The sequence below is a fragment of the Trichomycterus rosablanca genome, chromosome 19, assembly GCF_030014385.1.
Source record: "Trichomycterus rosablanca isolate fTriRos1 chromosome 19, fTriRos1.hap1, whole genome shotgun sequence".
Taxonomy (NCBI): Eukaryota; Metazoa; Chordata; class Actinopteri; order Siluriformes; family Trichomycteridae; genus Trichomycterus; species Trichomycterus rosablanca.
Genome location: NC_086006.1, coordinates 15,589,079 through 15,612,394, shown reverse-complemented (window position 1 = coordinate 15,612,394; position 23,316 = coordinate 15,589,079). Strand labels below are relative to the sequence as shown.

General features: G+C 40.7%; 1 protein-coding gene across 1 annotated transcript in view; it reads left to right on the top strand.

Annotated features, from left to right (window-relative positions):
- Positions 1-21,108, top strand: part of phactr3a (phosphatase and actin regulator 3a) — an 87,517-nt gene extending 66,409 nt beyond the window's left edge. The window contains exons 4-12 of the mRNA XM_063015583.1: positions 169-366; positions 1,377-1,596; positions 5,495-5,637; positions 7,890-8,043; positions 12,973-13,028; positions 16,526-16,587; positions 18,886-19,026; positions 20,212-20,288; positions 20,589-21,108. Of these exons, the coding sequence (XP_062871653.1) occupies positions 169-366; positions 1,377-1,596; positions 5,495-5,637; positions 7,890-8,043; positions 12,973-13,028; positions 16,526-16,587; positions 18,886-19,026; positions 20,212-20,288; positions 20,589-20,604 (1,067 nt within the window). The 3' untranslated portion in view covers positions 20,605-21,108. The remainder of the gene's footprint in view (positions 1-168; positions 367-1,376; positions 1,597-5,494; positions 5,638-7,889; positions 8,044-12,972; positions 13,029-16,525; positions 16,588-18,885; positions 19,027-20,211; positions 20,289-20,588) is intronic.
- The last annotated feature ends 2,208 nt before the right edge of the window (positions 21,109-23,316 follow it).

Genomic DNA, 23,316 nt, shown 5'->3' with positions numbered 1-23,316 from the left:
TGTTCAGTGACAAGGTTTGTAATGAGGATCATTCATACACTTCCACCAATAGGTGGCGGCAAACCCTTTTTTATTTACCAGTCTCTGCATGCAGGTGCTCACCCATAGTGCCAGTCTTAATGAGGTTGTTTTTTTTGCCTGTGGTTCTTTGTTCTGCTCATTCTGCAGAGGACAACGAAACGACAGAAGAACCCAACAGAAACGAGGCAGAGGAGGTCAAGGAGGAGGACGCCACTTCAGCAGATAACCCAGATGGTATAGATGCTAACACAGAGAAAACAGAGGAAGATGATGAGGAAGAGTCACAAAGAGAATCTCCGTTGGGCAACCACTGTGCTCTGGTTCCTCAGCTCAGCTGTGACGAAGGTGTGTCAGCTGAGTGTGGTATACACCAATCAGCCATAACATTAAAACCACTTCCTTGTTTCTACACATGTTGTCTGTTTAATCAGCTCCACTTACCATATAGAAGCACGTTGTAGTTCTACAATTACTGACTGTAGTCCATCTGTTTCTCTACATACTTTGTTAGCCTCATTTCACCCTGTTCTTCAATGGTCAGGATCCCCACAGGACCACTACAGAGCAGGTATTATTTTGGTGGTGGGTCATTCTCAGCACTGCAGTGACACTGACTGACTGTGGTGTGTTAGTGTGTGTTAGTTCTGCTGGTATGAGTGGATCAGACACAGCAATGCTGCTGGAGTTTTTGAATACCTCACTGTCACTGCTGGACTGAGAATAATCCACCAACCAAAATATCCAACCAACAGCGCCCCGTGGGCAGCGTCCTGTAACCACTGATGAAGGTCTAGAAGATGACCAACTCAAACAGCAGCAATAGATGAGCGATCGTCTCTGACTTTACATCTACAAGGTGAACCAACTAGGTAGGAATGTCTAATAGAGTGGACAGTGAGTGGACACGGTATTTAAAAACTCCAGCAGCGCTGCTGTGTCTGATCCACTCATACCAGCACAACACACACTAACACAACACCACCATGTCAGTGTCACTGTAGTGCTGAGAATGATCCACCACCTAAATAATACCTGCTCTGTAGTGGTCCTGTGGGGGTCCTGACCATTGAAGAACAGGGTAAAAGGAGGCAAAAAAGTATGTAGAGAAACAGATGGACTACAGTCAGTAATTGTAGAACTACAAAGTGCTTCTATATGGTAAGTGGAGCTGATAAAATGGACAGTGAGTGTAGAAACAAGGAGGTGGTTTTAATGTTATGGTTGATCAGTGTACAATCAGTGTTTATTTATTTGTTATGGGATATCTGACTCTGCAAAACTACTAGTAGAGAAAAAGCCACATTGTGACAATAGATGATTTAACTTTACATTTATTTGTTTGCTCCTTTGTTTAGATCCTGCTAAAATCCCTGTCCCAGTGGTACCCCAGTCTAACTCATTCCTTCCCAAAGACGTGCCTAGGGTTCCAGACGGGCCATGTTCTGTTTTTTTCCGAGGGTCATTCACCAATACAGTGAGCTCGCCTCATATAGGTACCTTACATCCCCCACTGCCCCCTAGTAGCATCATTGAGGAACTCCATCGTGCACTGGCAACAAAGCTTCGGCAAGATAAGTAAGTAATGATCTGCCCACTACTGTTAGGTTTAGTGTTGTAGTCAGTGGTGTAATGTAATAAAGTAGTAATAATTTCTGTCAACTTTTACTTTTACACGACATTTTCTAAATAAAATGCCCACTTGTTGATGCATGCTCAATAATCCAGGTACACAAATCCACAAAGTTGAATCAGTTCATCTGGACACAAGTTTGTTGTAGAGATATGTTTCGTCACTCAATCTGAATGACTTCTTCAGTCTGAGCTGGTGTTGAATACCCCAACCTTATATGCAGTTGAAGGAAGGAAGAGAACAACCGCGGTCTAAGCGCAAACCAGTGGTGAGTCCGTATGTGGTGGGAATATCGGAACAATGAAGACGGATATTCTCCAAACATCGTGTTTCAGTTGCTTTCAAACCCCAGAACACACTACGCCAGAAATTAGTTCACCCTAAGGCCCGGGTTCCTCGACACAAACAGAGTAACGTAATGTATGCTGTTAGGTGCCGGGAGGATTGTCAGGAACTGTACATTGGGGAATCTAAACAGCCACTGGTGAAACGGATGGCCCAACATAGAAGATCAACCTCTTCTGGCCAGGACTCTGCGGTTTACACCCACCTGCAAGCCAGTGGCCACTCATTTAATGATGAAGCTGTGCAGATCCTTGACAAGGAGGAACGCTGGTTTGAACGTGGAGTCAAAGAGGCCATCTATGTGAAGAGGGAACGACCATCCCTGAACCGGGGAGGGGGCCTGAGAGTACATCTCTCACCATCGTACAACGCCGTAATAGGAGCTGTACCCCAATCATGTGTGAAAGACGCACATGACCATTGTAATTAATGGTCATTGTGAATTGCATATGGACCTGATCACCGGTTCCATTGTTATGCAATGGGAAGTGACTGGTCGTTATGCAAATCAACTGCATATAAGGTTGGGGTATTCAACACCAGCTCAGACTGAAGAAGTCACTTGGATTGAGTGACGAAACGTATCTCTACAACAAACTTGTGTCCAGATGAACTGATTCAACTTTGTGGAAAATGCCCACTTGTACTCCCATACATGTGAAGATGTGTGACAGAATGCAATCAAGCGGTTGTGGTGAATAAGCACGTTTGGCGAATTTGTGATCAATGGTTAAGCATTAATGCGCAAATGCTAACATTAAAACCACCTCCTTGTTTCTACTCTCATTGTCTATTTTATCAGCTCCACTTACCATATAGAAGCACTTTGTAGTTCTACAATTACTGACTGTAGTCCATCTGTTTCTCTGCATGCTTTGTTAGCCCCCTTTCATGCTCTTCTTTAATGGTCAAGCCCACAGAACAGGTATTATTTAGGTGGTGGATCATTCTCAGCACTGCAGTGACACTGACATGATAGTGGATCAGACACAGCAGCGCTGCTGGAGTAGATTGTACATCTTGTAGATGTAAAGTCAGAGACGATCGCTCATCTATCGCTGCTGTTTGAGTTTGAGGTCTTCTAGACCTTCATCAGAGGACACAGGACGCTGCCCACGGGGCGCTGTTGGCTGAATATATTTTTGGTTGGTGGACTATTCTCAGTCCAGCAGTGAAAGTGAGGTGTTTAAAAACTCCATCAGTGCCGCTGTGTCTTATCCACTCATACCAGCACAACACAACAGTGGTCCTGTGGGGGTCCTGACCATTGAAGAACAGCATGAAAGGGGGCTAACAAAGCATGCAGAGAAACAGATGGACTACCGTCAGTAATTGTAGAACTACAAAGTGCTTCTATATGGTAAGTGGAGCTGATAAAATGGACAGTGTGTGTAGAAACAAGGAGGTGGTTTTAATGTATAATATATGCCTTTGAGCCACAAGTCTAACTCTATATAGCTATTTCTGTGTCAATATGAATATACAGTGTAGTTGCTGTATGTGTAAAAAGTACACATAGCAGTGGTTCTTTGCCAAGATTAGACAAACCCTTATTAGGAAACCCTTGAGCTGTCACTTTATGCTTTGGAAGTGTATCCAGATGGTTAGATGTAATCCAAGAACCACCAAAAACTTGTCTGATATGGATTAGAAGCAGCTGGAACATGGGTGCCACGTGCTGATATAGCCCTAGCTCCAGAACTGGTGTTTAAAAGCTTGACTGAAGTCTGTTGCTGAGCATATGGACAAAGAAACAGCAAAAGCTGGGCCTTGACCTATAGTCAGGCATACCTACTAACAAAGAATTAACACTGGGACCAAGGGCTGGGGCTTAGGAGTTTAATGAACACTAATGCAAAGCACTGTATATGAAGTAGCCTTCCATTATATAAAGATTTTTCGGGCTGTCAATACGTCGATCGCGCCTAAGCCCGCCTAAAGCACTGCTAATCTAGGAAGTTTTTTATTCTTCAGTAGCCAGTTTGCGCCATTTTTGCAATTTACCTTTTGTAACCTACACTGCTTGTGAAGATGAGTGTGCGACCAAGTGCAAAAAAACTATGGTTTGGTTAGGGCAAGAACACTGCAAAGACGGCTGTTTCGTTCATACATGGAAGAAGCTGATGGAGAATATTCAGATCTCATGTTACATAGAGAAATTCATATGAAGTCAAGTGCCTCTGCTGGACAATTTTGGAACTTGTTGGGTGAGGAAAAATATCCAAACAAACATGTGCCACATATTTGACAGCATTTTATGGATCAACCTTGTGAGAATCAGACTTTTCCCACATGAAAATAATTAAGTGTAAATATCAGTCCACACTTCAAAGATGAACACTTGGAAGCCTGCTTGAGAATTGGCATCAGCAGCTACTGTCCAGCCTACATAAATCTGGCTGACACCATATAGTGCAAATCATCAGAATAAGTAGGGATGCATTAATAAAATTTTTTCCCAACCGAGTACGAGTACAAGTACATGTATTTTTGTACTTGCCAATACCGATACCAATACCTATTTAGAATACCGTTTTTATTTTAAACAAAAACACACGTGAGAAGTTTAAAGATACCACGTCCAAAAATGCACGTCAACAAGTAGCGAGAGATCAAAGTGTTTGTGCGCTGATGTGATGAAATCAAGGAGGAAAAATAAATGAATCTGAGTGGATTTGGCAATACGAATAGCATGGATTGTTCTGTAGTGAGTTGGTGTTTTGTTGTTATGTTTTGTAGAGAACGATCAGGTCAGAAATACTGTAAAACGTGTGTGTGTGTGCCGGTGTATTCTGATATAAACTATATTATCCCCCTGTCCCACCTGTTTACACTCCTCTCCTGCGTTTCCCCTCACACCGTATCCTGCGTTCTCATTGGCTGTTCGACATGTCACTCATTCCCAGTTGCACGTCTCAGATCAGATATCTGACGTGCTAGAAAACTCGATCCGGTCGGCGAGCGCTCGGCGAGCCGGTCAGATCGAGTTGTTGGATAGTTCACACTTAGCGATCGAGAGCCGAGTTTTGATCGCCGAGTGAACGCCGAGTTGCTCCCGAGCCGGCAAATCTAGCGCCGACCAGTCGCCGAGCGAAAATCAAGGCAAAAATCATGTAGTGTGAACTAGGCATAATGCAGCAACGTGCACTAGGCACACAGTATCGGATGTTTAGTATCGGAGCCTCGTTTGCGAGTACGAGTACAAGTATCGGAACTCATGCATCTCTAAGAATAAGGTTTGTGTGATTTCTCAGTCACTTGCCTGTAATGCTGAATATCAATATAGGCAACAGAAGCGCATTTTTAAAATAAAGAGGCAAACCTTTTTAAAAGTAGATCGTGATGACCTCTCAACTGAAATAGTAGATCTCAAGCCACAAAAGTATGGGCACCCCTGGTTTAGAATGATGCTGGGTTAGAAGATGGCCTGTCTTAAGCAGTAGAAAGAATCACACAACACATCCACAATTATTATGTTTATCTATCCCTTGTCTGTAGTACGAAGCGAGAGCCAAGTGGAGAGGTGGAGAACAGGAAGGAGGCTGAGGAGAATAAGGAAAATGTGAGACAAAGCAACTGCTTCACAGACGCCTCAGGAATTATATACGACATGGACAGCTGGAATGAATCTGTTATCTCTGGTATGCACTAGTATAAAGATTATAACATGTACACAATGTGAGATATGAAGGTACACCATATGAAAGTATACAAAATCCTCACAGAATGATTGAGTTTAGGTGTTTCGGACACATCTGTTGCAAAACTGGTGTTTAATATCAGTTGTACTCTCCAATTTTTTGGGCAAAGTCTCTTTCTGTCTCCCATATCAGTGCTGGACCTCTCAAATGTTCTTTTGATATGCACAAATTCCCACAGACACAATCCAGAAATTATTGGAAAGCCTGGAAAAGACTGTATTATGTTATAGCCATAAACCAAGTGCCACAGTGCCTGTGGTTTTGGAATGGGATGTCCAGTAAACTTGTGGTCAACTGTCCACACACTTTTTTCCCCCCAATTTCTCTCCCAGAGCTGAGATTTGAACCGACGAGTTCGAGATCTCAGCTCTGGTGTGCTAGCATATACAGTGGTGCCTTGAAACTCCACGTCAGTTGGTTCTGGGAGTGGCGTCGAGTTTAAAAACGTTGAGTTTCAAGGTATTTTTCCCCATAGGGATGTATGGGAAACCTGTTAATGCGTTCCATGGTCCCGAGGAACTGCATATAAGTTAGGCTAATGTAAAATAATGGGGTTGTTTTTTACACTTATACACTGAAAATAACACAAATATAATATACTTCACCTTTACTTCTTTATTGTTTCCTTATGCTTCTTAATCATGGAGATGCTTGATCTTGGAATATCGTATTCCTTTGCGATTTCTGTAAGAGTGCATTTACATGAAAAGCAGCAAAACCACTTGGCTGTGCTGTTATTTCCTTTGGAGTGTGGTGGAGCACAAAGCTTAATGTGACTTATTGTACTAAAACAACAAGCAAGTAATTTAATTAGTCTAGAGAACTTATGAGCAGTAATAATTAAGAGAGGTTTCCTGTTCCTGTGTTGTGCTTTTAATACATTGTCACATTAAGCTTTTTTTTTTTTTTAATGATAAGCGTTTGACTCTTTCAGAGAAGCTGATTCTCACAATTTCTCAGCACCCTGAGCTGGAACACAAGTTTAAAAGTGAAACAGAAGGAAAATCCAGTTAAACACAGATACATGTGGAGCTTTCAGAGTGAATTTGACGGTTATTCCACACAAATGCAGATTCGTCTCGTATTCGCACTTTGATGCCGTTTTACCGCACCGCTGTGAACAAAGTGGCAGTCACACACATCGAATTTAAGGGTACAAATTTTTCAATAAAGAGTGTCGAGTTTAGGGGATGTTGAGTTACAAGGTACCACTGTATTGTACATGAACCTCTGGGACAATTACTGCTCCAAAAAGTGCTTCAAGAAGCCCCCCAAGAAGTATTAAACAGATTTATGAAACTGAAAGAGCACAGAAGCATCTCTTAATACCTGGACATTCTTAAATTCACAATTAGATAAATACACACTCACTCACTGTCTTAACTGCTTATCCAATTAGGGTTGCGGGGCGGGGCCGGAGCCAATCTTAGCTTTTCAATGGGTGCAAGGCACACAGTAACACCCTGGACGGGGCGCCAGTCCATCGCAGGGCAGACACACATACACCCACACATCCATTCACCTATAGGGCAATTCAGTGTCTCCAATTAACTTGACTGCATGTTTTTGGACTGTGGGAAGAAACCAGAGCTCCCAAAGAAAACCCACGCAGACATGGGGAGAACATGCAAACTCCGCATAGAAAGGACCCGGACCGTCCCGCCTGGGGATCGAACCCAGGACCTTCTTGCTGTGAGGCGACAGTGCTACCCACCGAGACGAAATTGTTTTGAGATTCATACTTCAGTCATTTTTACTTTGTGCTTAACTCTAGTCAGGGTCTCTGGGAGCATGGCACAAGATGAGTATCTGCTGAACAGGGTGTCGGTATATTGCTGGGAAACTTTACTTGTTCGCAACAAGGGACAATTTCAAGCAGATGTTCCACCTTTGGAAGGTAGGAGGAAATTAAGGAAATTGCTTAATTTTCTTAATTATTTGCAAATTAAATTCCAAAGGAAACCCTTGATGGACATAAAGGGCAATGACTGGAGGTGAGGATCAAACCCAGATCCCCAGGACCTACAGTATGCTGTGCTGGATCCATGTGACCAGCTGCTCCACCATGTCGCCAAGGGAGAAAAAGATAATATTGACAAATGCTGGAAAACTCCTTAAATCTCAAAAAGCTAATTAAATATTTGGTTTTGTTATTTTGTGGTCTAGATTTCTAACCGAATGTTTGTATGTAGGCACATTGCCACGTCGCATGAGAAAGGAGCTGCTGGCTGTGAAGCTGCGGAATCGGCCCAGCAAACAGGAGCTGGAGGACAGGAACATCTTCCCTGTGCGCAGCGACCAGGAGAGACAAGAAATCCGGCAACAGATCGAAATGAAGCTCGCCAAGTAAGCAAACAGCACAGACTTTGTCATTTACATTCTGTAAAGCTTGTTGGTCCAAAGGGTAGCAAGAAAAACTGGCATCTGTTCACACCTGTAAAGCAGCAGACACATAGAATGCCAATAAAATCCACATGGCAAAAAGCTGATTCACTTAAATGCAAGAGGACATAGCATGTAAAACAGGAATTTGCTTAATTTAGCCTTAGCCAAGTTTATCGTTGGTCTAGTTGAACTTGAAGTTGCTGTTGGCTTCAGGGTTCCTAGCTAAATGTATTTTTGAGGTCAGTCAAGGAGGTGAGCTGTGGTTAAAAGAGCAAAAGATATGAACTGATAAGTGTGATGCATACTGAATGCTTTCAATTAATCCTACAGTTACCAGCTGAACCACAGCTTTAATTAAAAACGCCAGCTACACCTCATTTCGGAGTGGCAACTTTCATCTGGAAAGCATTTAGCAACTGCCGAAATAATTAGAAGAAAGATGCTACCTTATGTAGTTGTTGCTTAGTTCAAGTCTAGTACGACAAGTCTAGTATCCACTCTCTCTGCTAAACGCAAATGCAGAGACATACACCAATCAGCCATAACATTAAAACCACCTCCTTGTTTCTACACTCACTGTCCATTTTATCAGCTCCACTTACCATACAGGAGCACTTTGTGGTTCTACAATTACTGACTGTAGTCCATCTGTTTCTCTACATGCTTTGTTAGCCCCCTTTCATGCTGGACCACTACAGAGCAGGTGTTATTTAGGTGGTGGATCTTTCTGAGCACTGCAGTGACACTGACATGTTGGTGGTGTGTTAGTGTGTGTTGTGCTGGTATGAGTGGATAAGACACCGCAGCGCTGCTGGAGTTTTTAAACACCTCACTGTCACTGCTGGACTGAGAAGAGTCCACCAACCAAAAATATCCAGCCAACAGCACCCTGTGTGCAGCGTCCTGTGACCACTGATGAAGGTCTAGAAGATGACCAACTCAAACAGCAGCAATAGATGAGCGATCGTCTCTGACTTTACATCTACAAGGTGGACCAACTGGGTAGGAGTGTCTAATAGAGTGGACAGTGAGTGGACACGGTATTTAAAAACTCCAGCGGCGCTGCTGTGTCTGATACCAGCACAACACACACTAACACACCACCACCATGTCAGTGTAACTGCAGTGCTGAGAATGATCCACCACCTTAATGATACCTACTCTGTGGGGGTCCTGACCACTGAAGAACAAGGTGAAACCAGGTTAAAAAAGCATGCAGAGAAACAGATGGACTACAGTCAGTAATTGTAGAACTACAAAGTGCTCCTATATGGTAAGTGGAGCTGATAAAATGGACAGTGAGTGTAGAAACAAGGAGGTGGTTTTAATGTTATGGCTGCTCATTGTATGTACCAGACAGGTGTACCTAATAAACTGTAATACTGTATACATATAACTATAATTACTTTTTTGCATGCATGATATTCCCAGTAGTGTGAGTGTTTGGGGAGGTAATACATTCGTGTCCTGTAAGTATGCCCTATTTAGCAGCTTGATTTTGTAATTAATTTACATTGGCACACTGCTTATAGCTGGGAAATCAGGAAAAAACAGGCTTCAGCATTAAAGAACAGCTCAACCTGTAGCCATGAGCTCTGTTGGTTTCCTGCATCTGCAGAGGCTTTAGCTGCCCTGCAGAATAAACTGCATACAATGCAGTGTCACAACCTTACTATCTTTAGCCCTGCAGCGTTCTGCACCTTTGCAGCAGCAAGACATGCAAACTATTTTTAGCACCAACACAGATGAATAATGGAGTGTACTGCATCATTCACTCCTTTATGTAAAAATTAAAGGAATTATTGCTGTGATACTAGAAGAATACAAAGCAGTTGTGCACAAGGTAAACAGTGCCATACAAGGACAAAGAAATAAATTTCTGTGTAGGGATGTAACGATTCACCACAAGACAGTTAATAACCGATTCAAAAATTCCACGATTCAAATCGATTTGACATGTATAATGAATCGATATTCACTTTAAACAACAGAGGGCACTGGCGCTATACACCTCGCCTTGTTGACATCACTGGCACTATACGCCTGGTTGCCAAATTCGGGATTTTTCAGCCAAATTGGGTTTAATTTAAAATTGTTTTGCATAGTTTGTACCTACCTCAGAAATAAAAGGGCATTCATTATTTAGATAAATAAAAGATAATCTTTCTTTTCTTTTGTAGGAGAAATAATAAAATGAAACTTTGTGATCATTTGTCTTCAATTTCAGTTTAAATAAATCGTAAAGAAAATCGTATCGTGAACCCAGTATCGTGAATCGCATCGCATCGTGGGTAGAGTGTATCGTTACATCCCTAGTTCTGTGTATTATAGAATTTTATTCAGTGAATTAAACGAAAGCACATGTGATTTATGAAAAAAAATATTAAAAAAAAACCCTGAACTTATTCAGTTTAGGATTTCTGTAAGAAGCCATGTGCCAATTTTGCCAAGAAGGATGGGCAAAGACATCAAGATTCAGCTGTTCATAGCTTGATTTTAAAAGCAAATAAGAGTATTTCCTATAAAAGATCTGGGTACAAGACAACATCTTGTTGCCAAGGAATGGTGAGTGACTTGGGCAGATTTCCTTGTTAAAACAGTGTTGCCTTGTAACCAGTGGTGTAATTGAGGGCATGCACCCACCTATATATAAAACAACTGACTTGAGGTGATTGAAGAGGGTGGTCTAAGTATTAAAGATGCTTGTCATGGGCTGCTCAGGTGGCGCAGCGGTAAAAACATATGCTGGAACCAGAGCTGGGATCTCAAATACATCGTATCGAATCTCAGTTCTGCCTGCCAACTAAGGCTGAGCAGCCACATGAACAACGATTGGCCTGTTGTTCAGATATGGTTGGGATTAAGCCCGATAGGTACTCTCTCTCATAACTAATGCATTTACGACCTCTGCTGGCTGATTGATGGTGCCTGCACAGAGATGAGAAAAGAGTGCTCTCAGGGTGTGTCTCTTCATACACAGTGCTGAGCTGCACTGCACTCGTCAAAGTGTAGGTGATAAGATGCATACGGCTGCCCACGTGTCGGAGGGGGCATGGGTTAGCTTCGTTCTTCTTAATCGGAGCAGAGATGGAGATCGGCATTGATGGAGAGGAAGTATGATGCAATGGGGCAATTGGACATGCTAAAAGGGAGAAAAAAGGGAGAAAAAGGGGAGAAAATGCATAAAGAAAATATATATTTTTAAAAAAATGCCTTCCTAAAACCACTGCTTAAAACGAAACAGTTAAGTTTAGTTAAATTTGGGTGTTTCAGACCCACTCATTTCTAAGAGTTTTCAAGAGTAAGTCAATTATATAAAACAAACTATATGCTTTCAATCTTGTGACAGCCATTAGTGCACAAATTCCCACAGATATGCCTCAAAATCTAGTAGAATGTGTTCCTAAAATAATGGAGTGTGTTCTAGCTGCAAAGAAGTGCAACGGCAACTTTATACGGACATTAATGCTGATTGTTCTGGAATGCGATGTTGACAAGGTTATGGTCAGGTGTCTACGTAGGCTATTTCTAGACATATTGCGTATACAGTAGACCCTTGAGTTACGAACGGTTTACCATACGAATATTTTGGGTTACGAACGATCTTTTTCAACTTAATGTACGAACAAATTTCGGATTACGAACCGAAATTTGCTAAACACGTGACGTCACGAAGACGTTCACTCCAACCGTCTCTCTCTCTCCATATATATATATATATATATATATATATATATATATATATATATATATATATATATATATACATATACAGTGAGCAAACATTCGGACAGCAGACAGTGTTTTTTTGGTGTTTTCTTAAAATTTTTTAAAATTCTATATTAAAATGTCCTCAAAGAATGTGCGTAGTGGTGAGAAAATAAAACAATCTAATGCTATTTGTTGTTGTATAATTATTCCTGCCAGTAGGTGTCGCTGTGTATCAGACAGTGGGGACAGTGAGTGAGAGAGAAAAAGAAACTCGTAAAAAGTATTTTCTTTCGTGCAATTTCACCTACAAAATACAACACTATTAAAATAAAGAAGGAAATAATAGAGAAATATGAGTTATTGTTGTTTCTGGTAGATACATTTTATAAAAAAAGAAGGAAATGTATTATGGTGTATGGTACAGCACACGTACTGTACTGAAATGTGATGTGTGTTTATGTACTGTACAGTACTACTGTGTATTGTTGTTTATTATTGTTTATTACAGGAATGTCTATTCTATAATTTAACATTTAAAGGAAAATATACTTGTATTTATAACAACAAAAAAGACCTTTTAAGACATTAGAGAGGTTAGGTAAGCGGGTGGTTTGGGAGGTTTGGCACGGATTAATTCTATTTATATTATTACTTATGGGAAAAATAGGTTTAACTAACGAACATTTTGACTTAAGAACAGCCCTTCGGAACCAATTAAATTCGTAAGTCAAGGGTCTACTGTATTATGGCGTTGGAATGGTCACAGTGTGACTTACTGTGACAAAAACAGCACCAAATAAAGTCCATAGCGATTGATTGGAATTATGTCAATAAAATCATATGATCAAGCTTCAGTCAGATGTTTGCTTTCCTGAAGAGACACTGATAAAGGAGATCCCCCTTTTATCCTGAGCACACTACGTGGAAGTCACATGTTCAGGGTTCAGGAAAAAGGACGTTTGGCGTTGAACAGAATCGTGCCAGTAGGGCAGATGTGGAGCGCATCTGTACCGAGCAGTTACAGTGCGCTTGTGCGAACGAGGGGAGACACGCTGGGTTCCCCCCGATACTTAAAGCAGGGTTTCTGCGCCATACACGCACATTTGGTGGATTTATAGAAACGGAATTCTCTTTATAAAAACCGATGGTTCACAGCGTGATTTCGGTTCTTTTCCGCAGGAGACTCAGTCAGCGGCCGGCCGTTGAGGAGCTGGAGGGTCGAAACATCTTAAAACGTGAGTATTATAGCTCATAACTGATTAAACAGTGAATTTATCAAAGGTTAACACTGATTTAGTGTTCTATTATTAGGTAAACGTATTGCAGATGCTACCATTATCTTTAAATAACAACTGTTAGTTTGTTATTGTTATTTTAAGGCATTACCTACCTGTATTAATCTACACATCTGCCTGGTATAATATGGATCTCTGTTAAATGAGGGTTAGATTAATGAAAGAAAAAATTAAACATTTAAAAAGATTTATTTTAAAAGTATTAGTGGATAAATAGTTCATAACTATTTGCATTGCAATTTGTTTCATAGTGATTAGTTTAATTATTAGAAATAAATGTTCTTATACTGTAATATGTATACACAGACTGAAAAATGCACAACACGTATGCACCGATCAGCCATATCATTAAAACCACCTTCTTGTTTCTACACACACTGTCCATTTTATCAGCTCCACTTACCATATAGAAGCACTTTGTAATTCTACAATTACTGACTGTAGTCCATCTTTTTCTCTGCATGCTTTGTTAGCCCCATTTCATGCTGTTCTTCAATGGTCAGGACCCTCCCAGGACCACTACACTACATCACGGCACCTGTTAGTGGGTGAGATATATTAGGCAGCAAGTGAACATTTTATCCTTAAAGTTGATGTGTTAGAAGCAGGAAAAATGGGCAAGCGTAAGGATTTGAGTTTGACAAGGGCCAAATTGTGATGGCTAGACGACTGGGTTAGAGCATCTCCAAAACTGCAGCTCTTGTGGGGTGTTCCCGGGCTGCAGTGGTCAGTATCTATCAAAAGCAGTCCAAGGAAGGAACAGTGGTAAACCGGTGACAGGGTCATCGGCGGCCAAGGCTCATCGATGCCTGTGTGGTCTGATTTAGGAGACGAGCTGCTGTAGCTCAAATTGCTGAAGAAGTTAATGCTGGTTCTGATAGAAAGGTGTCAGATTACACAGTGCACATTTACACATCGCAGTTTGTTGCGTATGGGGCAGCAAAAGGGGGACCAACACAATATTAGGAAGGTGGTCATAATGTTATGCCTAATCGATGTATGTACAGTGTATCACAAAAGTGAGTACACCCCTCACATTTCTGCAGATATTTAAGTATATCTTTTCATGGGACAACACTGACAAAATGACACTTTGACACAATGAAAAGTAGTCTGTGTGCAGCTTATATAACAGTGTAAATTTATTCTTCCCTCAAAATAACTCAATATACAGCCATTAATGTCTAAACCACCGGCAACAAAAGTGAGTACACCCCTAAGAGACTACACCCCTAAATGTCCAAATTGAGCACTGCTTGTCATTTTCCCTCCAAAATGTCATGTGACTTGTTAGTGTTACTAGGTCTCAGGTGTGCATAGGGAGCAGGTGTGTTCAATTTAGTAGTACAGCTCTCACACTCTCTCATACTGGTCACTGAAAGTTCCAACATGGCACCTCATGGCAAAGAACTCTCTGAGGATCTTAAAAGACGAATTGTTGCGCTACATGAAGATGGCCAAGGCTACAAGAAGATTGCCAACACCCTGAAACTGAGCTGCAGCACAGTGGCCAAGATCATCCAGCGTTTTAAAAGAGCAGGGTCCACTCAGAACAGACCTCGCGTTGGTCGTCCAAAGAAGCTGAGTGCACGTGCTCAGCGTCACATCCAACTGCTGTCTTTGAAAGATAGGCGCAGGAGTGCTGTCAGCATTGCTGCAGAGATTGAAAAGGTGGGGGGTCAGCCTGTCAGTGCTCAGACCATACGCCGCACACTACATCAAATTGGTCTGCATGGCTGTCACCCCAGAAGGAAGCCTCTTCTGAAGTCTCTACACAAAAAAGCCCGCAAACAGTTTGCTGAAGACATGTCAACAAAGGACATGGATTACTGGAACCATGTCCTATGGTCTGATGAGACCAAGATTAATTTATTTGGTTCAGATGGTCTCAAGCATGTGTGGCGGCAATCAGGTGAGGAGTACAAAGATAAGTGTGTCATGCCTACAGTCAAGCATGGTGGTGGGAATGCCATGGTCTGGGGCTGCATGAGTGCAGCAGGTGTTGGGGAGTTACATTTCATTGAGGGACACATGAACTCCAATATGTACTGTGAAATACTGAAGCAGAGCATGATCCCCTCCCTCCGGAAACTGGGTCGCAGGGCAGTGTTCCAGCATGATAATGACCCCAAACACACCTCTAAGACGACCACTGCTTTATTGAAGAGGCTGAGGGTAAAGGTGATGGACTGGCCAAGCATGTCTCCAGACCTAAACCCAATAGAACATCTTTGGGGCATCCTCAAGCGGAAGGTGGAGGAGCGCAAAGTCTCGAATATCCGCCAGCTCCGTGATGTCGTCATGGAGGAGTGGAAAAGCATTCCAGTGGCAACCTGTGAAGCTCTGGTAAACTCCATGCCCAGGAGAGTTAAGGCAGTTCTGGGAAATAATGGTGGCCACACAAAATATTGACACTTCAGGAACTTTCACTTAGGGGTGTACTCACTTTTGTTGCCGGTGGTTTAGACACTAATGGCTGTATATTGAGTTATTTTGAGGGAAGAATAAATTTACACTGTTATATAAGCTGCACACAGACTACTTTTTATTGTGTCAAAGTGTCATTTTGTCAGTGTTGTCCCATGAAAAGATATACTTAAATATCTGCAGAAATGTGAGGAGTGTACTCACTTTTGTGATACACTGTATATATATATATATATGAATTAAAAGCTGCATGTTGTCCATCTAGACAGAACATTACACACTTAACCATTCATTTCTCTCCTTGCTCAGACTGATGGTTGTGCAGTGGATAGCGGATTCACAATTGGGAATTGAAAAACAATCTGTACATATGGTAAAATGATATGTAAAATATGCAAACCAATTATTTTAACGCATTAAAATTGTTCACATTAACAAGTATTGTAAGGCAAAGTTATATTTCATGAATTTTTATAGAAACACAAATGTATGTCATGACACTGGCCCATATAGTAAAGTGTCAGTATTTCTTTATTATACTAAATTGAATAGTTTTGCTAATTCCTGCTATATTTACCAGTTACATATGCACTAATGAGGTATAAATTAAGAACTGTGATCCTTTTACTTAAGTGTTAATGAAATTCTATGTACAAGTGGCTTAAAATACCATTTTAATCCAGCTGTCCATATAGTGATGTGCACACTAGTTTTTATAGGATCTTTTTCAACTATTTAACTTATCATTATTATTGTTGGTGCACATAATTAGACTGAATCCATGATCTACTCAATCAGAATCATTTTAATATGAAGCATGTTAGCTGTCTATGTTTACAAACTTTGTCTATTAAACTATCAAGTGAATAAAAAAAACACAAATGCATCATGTGATCCAACCCAGTTCTCTTACTAATAATTAGTAAAATGAATCAGAAAAGTTGTCATGATTTAGCAGGGACTGATCCGAGTCACTATGCATCAGTGCTAATCTGATTTTTTTTTTCCAGAGCGAAATGACCAGACAGAGCAGGAGGAAAGGAGAGAAATAAAGCAGAGACTTAACAGAAAGGTATTTTTTTCACACACACATACATAGAGGACGAGCAATGTTTGGTGATCATTAAAGAGAGGCACACTATAGAACAGAATAACTAGCAACAAATAAAAGCCTAAAGGTGCAGAGATTAGATTTTTTTGCTTTAACAGTTAATACAGCACAACCATATTGTTACAGCCAGGTAGCAAAGGAGTCTGTTGTTTTTACTTTCATGAACTGAAAAGCTGACTAGCAGGAGGACGTAAACAAGCCAGCCAGCCAATAAAATACTGACAATTGCACCTTTACCTTATTAGCTAAAACCAGAGCCGTAGAGAGAGGTTGCGACACTCCTTGATCTTGCCGCCACGTGGTTCATGTGCCCCTCCAATAGTTCCAAGCAAACCCGGCGATGTCATGTACAATTTCTGGGTATTTTCAACTGCCTTCACATTTACTGCATCTGCTTTTATGTCAATTTGGTATATGAAGTGGAAGATTGATGTTTATATTATAATAGGTCGTTCTTGTTAACACACAGTACATTATATTAGCATACATTACATAATGTGATATCATTAAGTAGTAGAGACAATATACAGTACAGAGATTAAAGTTTTTTTATGTTTTGTTTTTTACATAAACTAATCTCCCTTTACTTTCCTGAGGATTCATAATAATAATCATTTTGGCTAAACACTAAGTCATGTGGCTGGATTCATAAGGTTTACCTGCACTGAATGAACAGATTCATAAACACACTACCGTACCTTTAACATTATAGTGCAGGTACATGACATAGCATTCATTCATCTCTTATTTCATGAGTGATTAATAATTGATTCCTACATGTAATACATTAATGAATTCATTATAAATATGCACAAGTTCATTTTGTCTAATGTAAGTGGTGGACAAGGTACACAAACCATGTAGCTGAGTTAAAGTAGAAATATCCAAGGTAACATATTACTCCAGTAAAAGTGCTAGTACTAGTAAAAGTAAAAATACTTTTTACCTCCACTTGAGTAAAAGTACTGAAGTATTTACCTTCAAATGTACTTAAGTATGAAAGTAAAAGTAGCATGATTTATTATGGCTCTAATGTTTTATTACCATTTCTGTAACAAGACTCTTGATTAATCAACTCATTTTAGGTGAAAAGACTCGTGTGTCATTAATTTAGCTTAACTGACTAAGCTAAATTCGATTATACCTATTAATTAAGATAAACATGTAACATTTAGTGCTGAGCAAATGCTAAACAATAACAGTATTAAGTATATTAATGACATCAAATTCATTATTTTTTTAAACAAAGCAACATAAGCTGAAAATGCTTGATAAGTAGTGGAAATGAATGGGGCTCTATGGGTTGTTTGGAACTTTTCAGAGCTCCACAACCCGGAAGCTGCGCAAAAAGAAATGTCCCGCCCCCGTTACAACAGTTCCCTGTGGGAGTGTCGCCACTCTGTTCTCTCTACCACTCTGGCTAAAACTAATATGTTTAATGGCACTCGGGTGGCTCAGCAGTCTCATATGCTAGCCCATTGCTTTAGGCTGGCCAGTGTTTACACAGACATAATTGGCTATGTCTGGGGAAGAATAGAATGGAAGCTGGGTTCAGAGCACAGGGTCAGCCATTTTACAGCGTCCCTGGAGCAGAGAGAGTTAAGGGCCTTGCTCAAGGGCCCAACAGTGGCTGCATGGCAGAGCTGGGATTCGAATTCTTCACCTTTCAGTGGGGTAAGGGGGGGGGGGGGCAGGGGGCTGTCCTAAACCCTGTGATGGATTGGTGCACTGTCTAGGGTATCCCTGCCTTGCGCCCAGTGTTTCTTCAACTGGACCCACTGCGAATTTGTACAAGATCAAGATGAGAAAATGTTGTGCCAGTCAACATTACACAGGTTAACAGTAATATATATATATATATATATATAAAAAAAACACCATTTAATGTGATCCTTAATATCAATCTTGTATCAATCTCTTATGTAACTAGTATTTTAAATGATTTAAACTGGCAGACATTTTTAAACACGAATGTCGAATGTTATACATACATGAACTGATTGTTACCTTCGTAAAATAAATAAAAGGAGAACTAGAAGGCAAGCATTCAATTGTTACATTTCTGTGACATCTAACCCCCTGTGCCAAACAAAATCATTCTATGTAGAAAGCATATTGTTTATAATTTGTTTATAATAAAACTTGCTTGCTATGTTAAGTGCTTGTTTTAAGTTTTAATTTAAAATAACTTTGCCACAAAGAGCCATTTCAAACTGCTTATGTTACATTATCATGTTCTTGTCATGTGTGTGTTTGTAGCTCAATCAACGACCGACGGTTGATGAACTGCGAGAAAGAAAGATCCTTATCCGTTTTAGTGATTATGTGGAAGTGGCCAAAGCGCAAGATTATGACAGGAGAGCAGACAAACCCTGGACTAGACTGTCTGCAGCTGACAAGGTAGATTATAAAAAAGCAGTCGTCATATTTATTTATTCTCAACTGCACATCTCTACTAAAGACATACTAACTTTCTAAAGCAAATACACTATATTGCCAAAAGTATTCACTCACCCATCCAAATCATTGAATTCAGGTGTTCCAATCACTTCCATGGCCACAGGTGTATAAAACCAAGCACATAGGCATGCAGACTGCTTCTACAAACATTAGTGAAAGAACGGGTCGCTCTCAGCTCAGTGAATTCCAGCGTGGTATAGTGATAGGATGCCACCTGTGCAACAAGTCCAGTTGTGAAATTTCCTCGCTACTAAATATTCCACAGTCAACTGTCAGTGGTATTATAACAAAGTGGAAGTGATTGGGAACGACAGCAACTCAGCCACCAAGTGGTAGGCCACGTAAAATGACAGAGCGGGGTCAGCGGATGCTGAGGTGCATAGTGCGCAGAGGTCACAAACTTTCTGCAGAGTCAATCACTACAGACCGCCAAACTTCATGTGGCCTTCAGATTAGCTCAAGAACAGTGTGTACAGAGCTTCATGGAATGGGTTTCCATGGCCGAGCAGCTGCATCCAAGCCTTACATCACCAAGCGCAATGCAAAGTGTAAAGCACGCCGCCACTGGACTCTAGAGCAGTGGAGACGTGTTCTCTGGAGTGATGAATCACGCTTCTCCGTCTGGCAATCCGTTGGACGAGTCTGGGTTTGGCGGTTGCCAGGAGAACGGTACTTGTCTGACTGCATTGTGCCAAGTGTAAAGTTTGGTGGAGGGGGATTATGGTGTGGGGATGTTTTTCAGGAGTTGGGCTTAGTTCCAGTGCAAGGAACTTTTAATGCTTCAGCATACCAAGAGATTTTGGACAAATTCACGCTCCCGACGTTGTGGGAACAGTTTGGGGATACACCTTTTTGTAACTTTTTTTTAAAGGTTTGCAAACCACTTATACACACAATTAAGTTGAACCATTAAATAAATTATTGTTTTCAATTAAAAACAGTTAAAAATGGATTTTCAAATTATTATTTGCTTTCTTCCTATTGTTTACATTTTAGATTTTTTTAATTGTTTCTGAAATACATAAATATAATTAATAAATATGAAACACTTCTCATACAAATAAAGTAATATGTGAGCAAGCCTTTGGAAATTGAACTAAATGCTTTTCATTTGTGTCTCTCCAGGCAGCCATCCGGAAAGAGCTGAACGAGTTTAAAAGCACGGAGATGGAAGTGCATGCATCAAGCAAGCACCTAACGAGGTCAGTGTTCAGGACTATATCTGCTGTGTCCATTCTATTTATAGCTTAGCCAGCAATCACAGAGCTAAAAATAGATAGCCCGGTCTAAAAAAAAAAAGACTTAGACATGACATGGATATTAAAATTTCACCATCTCACACTTGATTGAGCTCATTTTGCTTACGCAGGCTTTTCATTCTGTCATTAACACTAAGCTCAGCTCAGAACAGACAATAAATGACCAAAATAATTAAGCTTCATGTATTAATTATTAAATGATTATAAAAATTCCACTTACATTATCTGTTTTTGTTCATGTAGGTTTCACAGGCCCTAGATTTTCTTCTGTGAAGAAAAGTTAAAATAGAAATACAATGACAAAATCCTGGAGATGATGTCATTCGTGGGAAGTCCTTATTCTTCCAGCGTTCCCAGTGCTGGGTGCGGTTTGTGATGGAAGCTTCGATGGCAAAAGACACAGCACCTTGAGGAGAGAACAGCAGTAGTGGACAGCTCCGCTCTGGGTTTGGAGAAACTGAGCCGTGATCAAGGATTTGTCTTAAAAGCTAAGACTGCTAAAAAGAAGTCAAGACTGAGTAAAAGTTTGTGTGCATGTTAGATCTACTTTAAAGGATGGTGGAAACAAGTGAAAAGGTGGTGAGCCTAGTAATCCTGAGTTTCATATCAGTTGTACAAAGTAACAGTCTCAACAGGGTTATGTCATTAATATTGGGGGTAAGAAAAGGAGAAAACTGTAAGTTGTTTGTTTTTGGAATACATTTATAAGTGCTGTCTTATCTTCAATATTGAGGGTCCCAAAGTCAATGACTTACCAAGAAGGTGCCACTATATAAATAAAATAATAAAAAATACTGGTTTCCTATTATTGGTGACTGGACGGTGTGTCAGATGATAGACATTGTTAATATGAAAAGAAAATGAAACATTATATCGAACCTAGCATTGTCTTAAAACAACGTGTTTTTGCCATTCTGAATCATCACAGATTTATATAAAAGAGTTGGTTGTGAATGGAATAGTGCTGTATTTGGAATACAAAATGGATGAGAATATGTCAAGCTATACAGTCAGGGCATTTTCACACTTAAATACTTGAGTCTGTACCCAGGAACGATTCCGGTCTCATTTGGTGAGTCCTAATCATCAACTCCACACAGAAAGGACCCTAACAGCCCCACCTGGAAATCGAACCCAGGACCTTCTTGCTGTGAGGCATAGTGCTACCCACTGAGCCACCGTGCCGCCCATGGCAAGGATATAATATATAATCTTTAAAACTGATTAGACCCTCTCACACTCTTTGTTAACACACAGTACATTTACATTTTCGGCATTTAGCAGACGCTATCATCATGCTAACCTAAGCTTAAGTGCTTAGTAAAGAGGTGGGTTTTTAATCATTTGAAGACAGAGAGAGACTCAGGGAAGTTCGTTCCACCACTTGGGTGCAAGCACAGAGAAGAGCCTTGATGCTCGTCTTCCTCGAGTTCTGGGTGGAGGATCGAGTCGAGCGAAACTAGTGGCTTGGAGGTTGCGTGGTACAGAGCAGGGATTTATTAGACCTTGAAAGGTTTGGCACAACCTTGAACTTTCCTTGGGTTAAATCCCACTGAACATCTGTGGAGACACATGAAGATAGCAGTTCATAGCCTCCTAAGATCCACTCTGACGAAGCTTGAGAGGATCTGCTATGAGTGATGGGATAAACTGGCTAAATCCAGGTATCCAAGAATACTTGCAGCTTTAAAAGTTTTCCCCAGGAAACACTGGGTGATATGCAGTAACACACCCCAGATAGGATTCCAATCCATCCTGGGTCCAATTACGTCTGCAGGGTTTTAAACCCTGGATCCCAGCGATAGTGCAATTTTTGTGTGCTAGTGCAATTTACCACAGTGCCACCCAAGCACCCCGAGTCCCAAAAAACAAACAAAAAAAATGTTTTGCTTCGAGTGTAGATTGGTAAGCAAAAATTACATTCATTTGAAATCAAATCCACAGCACAAAAAGTCAAGGGGTCTGAATCCTTTCTGAATCTGGAAAGTTGAAGTTGCATTTTTCCATCTTTGCTAGTGTCTGTATGAAAGCACACACACCTGCCTCTATAACCCATTTATCCTGATTCATTCAGGATATATGGGTTATAAAAGCAGAGTTGCAGTGTGTTCAGCAGCCCCTAGATAGTCTAGACACAATGTAAAAATACACCCTGGACAGATCACTATTATATACTTACCCATTTACTTACACCTAGGGGGGGCAGCACAGAGGCTATGTGGGTAGCACTGTCACCTCACAGCAAGAAGGTCCTGGATTCGATCCCCAGGTGGGGCGGTCCGGGTCCTTTCTGTGTGGAGTTTGCATGTTCTCCCCGTGTCTACATGAGTTTCCTCTGGGTGCTACGGTTTTCTCCCACAGTCCAAAGACATGCAAGTGAGGTGAATTGAAGATACAAAATTGTCCATGACTGTGTTCAATATAACCTTGTGTAATGAGTGACTACCGTTCCTGTCATAAGTGTAGCCAAAGTGTAAAACATGACGTTAAAAATCCTAATAAACAAACAAACAAACACTTAGGGGCAATGTGTTTGGCTGGAAACTGTAGTACAGGAAGGACATTCATATGGACATAGGGAAAACAAATCAAATAATAAAAGAATTTTATAAGAACCTGCTGGTACCCTGGCTGGTTCATATTTACTTTGGGGATTGTATTTCTTACTTTTGGATACCTTGGGACCTGAGTTTGATTCCTGTTTCTGTGTCTATGTGGAATTAGATATTTCTGTTTCCATCTACTTTGCAAAAACATGAAGGTGGACTGAGTACTCAGAATGTCCATAGTGTGTGACTCTGTGATGCCCTGCGATTAACTGACACCATGTCCAGGGTGTGTTCCCATGTTGCCCCCAGTGTAGGTAAAATTCTGGCAAATACAAATAAAAGCCTCACATTAAATTAACTCCACACATGTTTCTGGGTTCTGACCCACGTTTGAGAAACATCCCCAAGTGTGAAAATGCTCC